This window comes from Lissotriton helveticus, chromosome 2_1, assembly GCF_964261635.1.
Source record: "Lissotriton helveticus chromosome 2_1, aLisHel1.1, whole genome shotgun sequence".
Classification (NCBI taxonomy): Eukaryota; Metazoa; Chordata; class Amphibia; order Caudata; family Salamandridae; genus Lissotriton; species Lissotriton helveticus.
This window is the reverse complement of record NC_136059.1, coordinates 583,209,965-583,220,019: the sequence shown is the minus strand read 5'-3', so window position 1 is coordinate 583,220,019 and position 10,055 is coordinate 583,209,965. Positions and strand designations below refer to the sequence as shown.

The 10,055-nt window shown below is 41.8% G+C and overlaps 1 protein-coding gene across 1 annotated transcript in view; it reads right to left on the bottom strand.

The window, feature by feature from the left end:
- Positions 1–3,247: 3,247 nt before the first annotated feature.
- Positions 3,248–10,055, bottom strand: part of LOC144820140 (uncharacterized) — a 223,703-nt gene continuing 216,895 nt past the window's right edge. The window contains exons 5-6 of the mRNA XM_078677771.1: positions 5,241–5,363; positions 3,248–3,398 (exon numbers count right to left, since the gene is read on the bottom strand). Coding sequence (XP_078533897.1) covers positions 3,265–3,398; positions 5,241–5,363 — 257 coding nt within the window. The 3' untranslated portion in view covers positions 3,248–3,264. The remainder of the gene's footprint in view (positions 3,399–5,240; positions 5,364–10,055) is intronic.

Here is a 10,055-nt window from a genome sequence, read left to right as displayed (position 1 = left end):
TCCCTTCGTTTCGATCGTAATCTCCTTCCCCCGTTGCTTAGGCTCCGTTTGGACGTTGCCCGTTGGCGCAAACTTCCCTTGTCTCCCCTGGGTCGGGCGGCCCTGTTTAAGATGATGTCACTACCGCGGTTTCTCTACGCTCTCCAGAATTATTACGATCCTATCCCTAAGGCCTATTTTCGGGAGATTGAGAGCCTTCAGAGGCAACTTATTTGGGATGGGCGACCGCGCATTGCTCTCGCGAAACTTTCCATCCCGTGGTATGATGGGGGCATGGCGCTCCCCGACGTTAAGAGATACTACTGGGCTTCCCATCTGTCCGCTATTAATCACGCTATGTTCTCGCCAGGTCGTAATCCGGCGTTTGAGATGGATAAACTTCAGCTTCCGGGAGGTGACTTTAATAGAGTGCTCTATTCTCGCTCCGCTGGGCGCCATCTTGTGGGACCTACTTTGATTGCTTTGTCGGTGTGGCGTGCCGCGAATGTAAGCCTGGGCTGGGAGGATCGCTTGACGTTGGCGACGCCGCTTTATGCTTCAGAACGTCTGGGCGGTCTTTGGTCCTCCAAGGGTTTTGACCGTTGGGACTTGATTGGGATCTCTAAGGTGGGGGATGTGTACTCTAAGGGTTCTGTGCGCCCGTTTCAGGCCCTCCAGGCTGACTACGGCCTGAGTAGTCGGGAGTTCTTTCGTTATTTACAGGTCAGGCACGCTTTGGTTTCGGTATTTGCTCCTGGTGAGATTCCGCCTGACTCTTCCCCCCTTGAAGACCGTATCCTTGACGAATATCTTCCTGATAGCACTATCTCCCTGATCTATAAGAAGTTGATTAACAATCGGACTGACTTATTGACCCGACTTCGGGAACAGTGGGTGGGAGATGGGTTGGAACTTGATGATGAGGACTGGCAGTCGGCCCTCTCCTCCCCGAAGGAGGTGGCTATCCCGGCTCGACTCCGTCTGGTCCAATTGAAGATCCTTCATCGGGTGTACGTGACGGGACCGCGACTGATGGTGATGGGCTTTTCCTCCGATGGACTGTGTAAGCGTGGATGTGGTTTGCGTGCTACTTTCCTGCATATTCTTTGGGAGTGCCCGTTGGTGGCTGCTTACTGGGTGGCTGTGCTTGATCTGATGACTGTGGTGACAGGGATGTCCTTGCGTCCGGAACCTCGTCGCTGTCTTTTGAATGTTTGGGAGCCCACTGACTATTCGGTGGCGCAAACTAGGTGGGCCACCCTGGGCTATATGATTGCGAAGCAAGATATTGCGCAACTCTGGGGGGCCTCCAGGCCCCCTGCCCTCTCGCAATGGGAGGATAACATGGACTGGTCCATGTTCCGTGAGAAAACCGTCTATGTGGCCAGGGGCAGACCCAGGGCATGGGTGAAGGTGTGGGGTCAATGGAATGAATACCGTGGCGACATTTGTACTCCTCCCCTTGTGGACACTATTGAGATTACCCTGTCTCCTTAGGCTAGCGTTCTCGGAATCTTCATATAGGGACTGAGCTGGAGCTTCCGGCTCTCCCCCCTTCTTCTTCCTGATCTCTGCGCCCCTTCCCCCCCCCCCCCTCCGAACTCCTTAGTGCTTAGAATTTTGCTACTGCACTTCCTTTGCTGTCCCCCCCTTGCGTCCCTTGGGCTGACCCTCAGTGATACTCTCTCGCCTTTTTGTATGTTTGTTCTTTTATATACATAAAACCTGTTTTTTGCTCTGTATATAATGTGGAGTATAGCATTGTAGATTGACTGTTACCTCTGCGGGCATAAATGATATGTGTCTACTCCTTTTTAGCGGCTGGCCCGTGTGGTTGTAGGCCCATCTTTGTACCTTCTTGCTTGCTCAAATAAAGGTTTTAAAAAAAAAAAAAAAATTAAAAAAAAAAATAAACTCTTGAGGAAGTTTTACTAAGTGGAGTTTCAATTTGATCTGTCAAAATAAGGGAGTGCATTTGTGCAGGTAGAGCATTCCACAATGTAGCTCTAGAAGCTTTCAACCTTTTTTAGTGCAGCACAACTTGTAAATAACCAATTTAGGGTCCATAGGAGAGAGTAGCATTCGTTTACAATTATTAAACTTGTTGCTATTGCATAGATAGATACACAGAGCCAAATCTTGGGCAAACTTCAGATTACATAAAAGTGCTCATTCTAATGAAATCCTTCAAGCAAATTAACACATGTTCAATACAGTGTCTTGAAATAAACTTATGCTTACCAAGCTGAATTGTTCTAATAGACCAACTTTGAATGACTTGCAGTTTCTCCCTCAAGTGCTGGTTTAGTTTAGATTTAGCCTATTGAAGAGTAAATCAGAATACTTGTACCACCAACATACTTTAGGCGATGCTCAAAAAAGGCCAGGTTTTGGATACATTTAAAAGATGGTAATATGCTATCTTAGTTACTGCTGTTATGTCTGGTTCAAAAGGGCGATTGGAACAAAAATTACCCCTGAATTTCACACTTAGTTCACTGATCATGTGGCAGGCCTAATGCAACACGCCATAAACATTTGAAGGATGATGACTGTCCATGACCCAAGAGCAATAGTTCTGCCTTCGTGGCATTAAGGCACTGCCAATTTGCTGGCATACATGATTTTGTTGTCAGAGTAGAAGCAATCACTGAGTCTGCCCCAACAAAGCCTTCTTGTAAATCTGAGTGTCTTCTGTATGCATTTGCAGTGGAAGTCCATGGGCAGCAGTGGTCCAAGCTATGGCTGTTAAGTAATCATTAGACAACATGTGTAAGAGGGCACAGCCCAGTGGGTCACCACTCGTTAAACAAGGGAATCCATAAACTATCCCAACTAAACCTGCTGAAGAGAACCTGTTAGAAATTAATAGATATACTCAAGGCTGCTAGCATCTACCCCTACTTCATAACCCAGCAAGTTCCAAGGCAGCTTCTGGTCTACAGTATCAAATGCTGCCATAAAGTCCAAAGGGATCAAGGTTGTAGGCCGATCTCCACCATCTAGATGTAAAAGCTGCTCCCTAACATTAAGAACAGCTGTTCGCGTCCCCCAAAATGCGAATTCTGATTGGGATCTTCCATGTATCACACAGGCAGACTGTATGATCATATATAGAATTCATCAGTATATCAAAATAAATAATACAAAATTTAAATTGGTAAGAAACCATGTTCCCCACAAATTTGATTATTTGTGATAAAAAATAATGACTTTGATGGCTGTTTTTATGTGTCACACGAGTTTATTTGTTGGGAACTATGAAAAGTTAGCTCAATTTAATTCCTAACATGTGACTTCATCGCTCCAGTCTGTGCAGTCTTGTATGTTATCTCCACACCGGGTTTTGGGAATGCAGTCACAGTCTGCAAAGAAAACAGTGTTGCACCTCCAGCCAGAACAACTTGGGCACTGCAAATCTAAAAATATAAGAAACATGAAAACTTTAGCTTCATCTTGGAGAAAATAACGGTATCAATAATGTCTGCATGTAGTTTCAGCATTTAATGTCAATTAATTTAATAAAAACAAAGAATAACTACTTATGAAATGTAGGATCATAAACTGGGTTTGGCATCAAGGCTAAATTGAATCAATTTCATACTTTAAATTCAGATTATCACATGAGGGTAAATATGCGCATTAGCTCATTTGAGAGGCATATAGGATGTCTCAGTATGCAGGCCTGTAAGATACCTCAAATAAATACCAGTAAGATACCTGAATGTAAAGGTTTTAAGATACCTCAAATTAAAACCTTTTAGGAGTGCACAATTTTAGAGTCAGCTAGAATCTTCAATGTATAAGCCTGTAAGATACTTAAATTTAAAGATCTCTCCTGAATCAATCTTCAATTCATTAACAGACCTCACAGGGAAAGGTTTAATCTACATGCTGCTGAAAATGTTCTGTGCTACTCATGTCTCAGCATCCTAGATTTACCAGCATCAGAATATAGCACTTAGTTTTGTTTCAGTGCAAGAGTCTAACAGCTAGATTCATCATCGGCATGTTTTGCGAGTCTGTAATAGCGATTATTAAGGAATCGCTATTACAGACTCGCAAAACGGGATTCAAGTAGAAATCGCAATATTTATTGCGATTCCTACAGCTTCCTTATTTGCGATTAGCTAATTGCTAATCGCAAATAAGGAATAACTCCCCATTCATTCCTATGGGCCTAAAGGCCCATAGGAATGAATGGGAACACATATCAATGTGCGAATCGCTATTAGCGATTCGCATTTTGAGTTTGCGATTTCAAGGGTGCAGGTGTGTCCAAAGGACACCCTGTTGCACCCCAGAAATGATATTGGACGCTGGTGTTACGCACACACATGTCCCAAGGACATGTGTGTGTGTAACATACAACTTAGAAAAATGCACTTAAGTGCATTTTTCTAAGTTCCCGCAATTTACCACGAGGTTTGACTTCGCGGTAAATAGCGGCCCAAATTTGCGAATTCGCAATTTTTAAATGTTTCATGAATTGCTTTTAAGGAATCTCAAATAGAGATTCCTTAAATGCAATTCCTCGCAAAATTGCGATTTCTGTATTAGCGATTTTTGCATTTGGGATGATGAATCCCAAATGCAAAAATTGCGCTCGCAAAGGGCCAGATTCTCAGAATCTGGCCCTTTGCGAGCGCAATTTCCCTTGATGAATCTGGCTGTATATGCTCTTATTCAGACATCTGACACACTAATGTGGATAATTATTATTTGTATGTGTTTTGATGGCAATATAGTCTTGTACTTAAATCTATGTCAGTGGAAGACTTTCCTCAGTGAATTCTAACTCCAGTTAAGATGAAAAGATGGGGCATTTCAATGCCCTCCTATTCCTTGTATTATTAAATTTTACCTTCGTGCCATGAATGTAATCAGTAAGCCTCGGATGCAAAATCACAGAGGCATATAGTAAAACTGCTAGATATGGAAACAAACTGAGAAGGTGGCAGGGAGCGAAACTCACAGGGCATAAAGGAAAGAGGAACCAATCAGGGAAGAAGGCAGGGTACGAAGGAGGAGGGGAGCCTCATCAAGGGAGACAGGCAATACATCTATTTTAAAATATTTTTTATATTGCAACAAATAAAGCACTCTAAAATATTCAACTAATTGTTTGTGGTTTTATTCCTTTCACAATCCTTCACTACATTAGGGGATTTGTCACAAAGATTCATGGGATGTGTTCCAGATATACATTTCTAATAGTCAATATTTTTCATAAAGCAGTAGATTTTATCTTTAGTTTTTACCTGATTCATCTGAGCAGTCTCCACAATCATTTCTTGTGTCACAAACCTTGTCAACGTACGTCCACGATCTTTTGTTTGCACAACTGAACACCAAACCGTTTGGCAGACTACTGGGTAATTTACCTGCCAGAATAAGAAAGACACTCCACTTATGAACTCAATATTTCTATGAATCATTGCATTCATTTTTACATTTTTGAAGTTTTACGATTGAAGTGTGTACAAGTCAACATGGTGCTAGACCACTTCCCGAAAGAACAAGACCATCTAAGTATATAAGTAAAAAACATTATTAAATCTTATACAAATACATATTCAACAAAATACAAGCATAGAGAGGCAAATTAAAGTATATTGGGGGCTAAAAGATAACTAAACATATCCGTGCCAAAATAGGGGTCATATAAGATTCGAATAATCAATTAATTTTATTTTATTAGTACTTATAAAGTCGACTGAAGCCAAACGCTTCCTGGCGATAAGAGAACTAAGAAATCAAACACAGCAAGTAAAACAGATTAGGAGAACGAGCCTTTAGTTCCTTTAACAAGGTTATAAACTGTGATATCTGTATTAATAATGGTCAAGACAGTTGATTCAAGATTTTGGCAGCTAAAAATCTGAAAGAATGGCCACCCCCTCTGATTGTAACAATCGTCAAAGAATTCTGTGATCCAGAGACAACAATGAAGTTTCCTTATAGCCTTAGGTAAGTGGTTGTATTTCCTTATACATCCTACCAAACTGCTTCTTTCTGTATTCATTGCAGTTTTGGTTTGAGCTCGGTCCTCAGGCCAAACTAAAGACTGGTACAGTAGTCTGATTTAGATAACACACAGGTGGCATTGATCAAGGGATATGCGTTGTCCAGAGACAAGGAATTGCTCTTTTCATCAGTCGTAGTGCATGGTGCTTAGAGCCATAGGAAGAGTTAATGTGCGGGGACAAGGACACATCATTATTTTCCCCAACCCCAGGCAGTTTGGCTTTCGGTGCTAGGAGTGGACAGGTACCCATAGCGGTAGGGCAGTATGTGTCATCCCAACGACCCTTGTCTCAACCTAGAATCAATAATTCCATTTTATTAATTCTAACCTTCAAATAATTGAAAGCCATCCCTATATGAATACCTTCAAACAGCCATGGAGCTTAGCAAGTGAAGATTGATAGTGTTGGTAGTAACTGACTCCTTATAGAAGGAGGAAACAGATTTGCAGAGTGAAAGCTGTCAGTGTTAGACAGTTTCCCCATTGGCAATCACATCTTGCAGCTTTGTGGAAAGCGGGCGTGGCCTAAGAGAGCGCTCCCTTCTCCCCTGATGTCTTCCCAAATAGAAAGCTTTTCTAAAAAAAAATACTGGTTACTTTAAGGATCACAGAATGCTTTAAAACATAGGTTCTCATTTGGGAATTCAATCCCAGGCATTGTGGTCTGCTGTTGCCTGCAAGCCACCATCCCTACGTTTGTAGTAAATCATAGTGGGGCTGCAAACAGCGACATGTCTAATTAATATTCATTAGGCAGGCCAACAATCTTGGACTGGACATTTTGTGAAGTGACATAGGAAGCATTGCAAATTTCAGAGAGATCGCAAATAGCTGTTGCACAATTTGTTTTCATTATTTACGCCCTCTCTGTTAGTGCATCAGGTCCTATGTCCCAAATTGAAAGCCGCTCTCGGATAAGGTAACAACTGACAATATTCTTGATATTTCCCTACAAACTAATTGCCCTTATTGCTTAATCCTCGAATGCCTATGTTGACTACACAGGAGAACAAAACTATACCCTCAGGGAGAATATTTCACTGGATCTACAGAGGTCCCATCAGCCATCACTCATCACTTTCAGATCTATTCTGTACACTGTTACCTGGAGCACTTATATTTAAAGCAAATCCCATGTTTTGAATGTAACTCTGAAAAATATTCTCTTTATCTGCTTGTAGGAGGACTCCCATACATATATCATACCAAAGAAGCCCCACTAAGGAACATCATGAGTTTTGCTTTTCACACTTGTTTATTTAGGTTGAACTCCTACTCTGCTACATTAATGGAACTCTATGTAGGTTATAATCATTAACTTTTGTCCTGTCATATTATATGAGCACTATGGAAATTAGTTTGCAATACTTATTTGCATGTATAGACACACACACTAGCTAGATGGCACTGTATGCAAGTGCAAATTGACTGAAATGTATTAAAGCCCCCTCCCCCCAAAAAAATGTAAAAGAAAAACTACAAGAATTCAAATCATTTAATTAGTGTATTTGGGAAAAAACAGTAATGCGTCAATATTGTAGTGTCTAATGCGCAGGACAATCTTTGGGGAATCCCGGGTGCCTGGGGCCCCATTGCATTTATTGAAAACAGAACCCATAACCTACTAATAGCTATTAAGAAGATACCACAATTGGAGTATACAGGGGCCTTCACAGCCCTACTACACTTTCGGCACCATTGATACCCCACCAGGGGAGTCTTATATTTTATTTAATTATTTAATAGTATCTTCTAAAACAATGTACATTTTTTTTTTACTGAACTTCATTTCTTAGAACAATACAAATATAGCATGCCATCAGCTGTTGCATACAACAAGTTTGATTACATCTAACCAACACTTAATTGTAAAGCACACTTTCACACCCAGAGGTATTTTGACACTGATAAATGTTTATTGTTGTCCAACTCACTAATACTCATTTGATGGCTATTTGGAGGACGAAGCTGAATGTACTCTCTAGATTCCGATCTGGTAATCATGAGGCCAAACAGAAATCCCTGCAGTGGATGTATTAGCCCCCAGAACTCTCAGACCTGCCAGGTTTAAGGGCCTCATTACAATGGCAGTCAGACTGTCACCGACAGCCTGTCAGTGGTGGTCTGATCTCCGGTAGCCCTTCGGGCCAACTGCATAATTCCAATGTGTGGCGGTCAGTCCGCATTGGTTGGAGGCATGACCGGCACCTCTGACAGAATCTAACCACCTCCCCACTGGACACTCGTGTCTTAGAAGAGATCTGCGCACGTATGTGCAAAAATGTACATACATTACAGAAGTACACATCTACCATATTGAAAACTTGGATCAAACGATTAGCCTATGATTCAAGTTTTCAATATAGAAGATGTGTACTTCATAAATACTGACGGCATGGTGGTCTGTGGGGGACGCAAGTTTTCCATTGTCATCACTACTTTCCGAACAATAATTCATGTAATATTTTGCACATACGCTTGCAGATCTCGTCTAAGACACTCGTGTCCAGTGGGGAGGTTGCACAGCGCAATTGGACGCGCTTACCAACAGTGAGTAACTGTTCTCTTTTTTTAGGTTGTACACCAAAAGGCTGACATTCCGGATCCAGGATAAGTATATCCCAGGACCGTGTAATTGGGTGCAGCTACCTGCTCTGCATGAGTTACTTACCTTGAACCAGGGAGGCAATCTCTTTGTTGCCCTGAAGAAATCCTAGGACCCATAGGGGCTGTATTTTACAGGCTGAAACACGTTGGCATTGACACTAGGGTCATAGGTCCATTAAATCCTCACAACCCCAATTTTTCTTCTTTTTAATATCCCCTGAAACTCCGCTATTAAAGGGATACCTGGGGCTTCCGGAGGATTTTCAATCTTTAAACCCCCTGGCCTATTCTAAGTGCTCCCTGATATATGGTCGAGCCCACCCTGACCTTTAGGAGTCAGGGTGAACCCGATGATGAAGCATGACACTATTAGAGTGTGTGAGGGTTATTTAACAAAAAAGAATTGCTCCCACTCTCACAATTAAACTACTGATATATCTCCAAAAGACAATAGTGCCCAATGTATAGTGTTATTAGGTGGGATTCCGATTGTGAGTGCTAGAATATTTATTCAAAATATTAGTACAGTATTCATTCAACAATTGTTAAACAAATACATACTGAAAATACTGTTAGCATTGTCAATAAACCATATATCATTAAAAACCCTGTCATGTTATAAGCCAGAATATCCTAAACCCCCTCCCTTCTACTGAAGCTCAATGATTATATATCAAAGATCTCTGGGATTTGTGGCATACTGTACCTTAACATACACAGATGGACGTTCTACATCTCAGATGACGTAGCACTATTGTCCCATGAACCTCGCTCCATGTGCTTGCTTAAACTCTTTAGCTCAGTTATATGACAAGAAATGTGTGTTCACAAATAGCAGCTGCGATCTCGTGTTGTGTCTAGGTGCTAGTGCCTGACCAGAGTGAATAACAAGGGACATTGCTGTTTGACCTTGTCTGTGGTGTTCAGACCGAATCCCAGGAAAATAACAGAACACAAAACATATGTAGGTTCTATGTGAAAGTACAGTGTGGCACAAAGCAAGCGTGTTTACATAATAACGTGTGCAAAAGAAGGTGCGGCCTACAACCTGCACAATTTGGCTAACAACGAAAACTACAATGGGTCATGCAGGAAACACATGACACTTAAATCTCTTCTCTATCACATTGACTTCTAAAGCTTGGAGTCAAATGAGAGTCCTGAGAATATCTGCTTCAGGCTTCTTCACTCTGGACTTGTCCAGCTGGTACAAGTGAAAGTGTCAACAGCCTTGATTCTAATTCCCTCCACATTCCCGGGTTTGCTTGTACCACTGCTAGTCTGTCCGAACAGATGATGAGCCTGCAGTTGGCCAATCTGTCAGGCCAAATGTAGAGGGAAACTAGGATGAGGAAGAGTTCCTATTTTCTTGATCCTGTTGCATGACTGCCAGAAAGCAGTCCGTTTTTCAGACTGCCAAGCCATCCCTGTAGGGCTACAT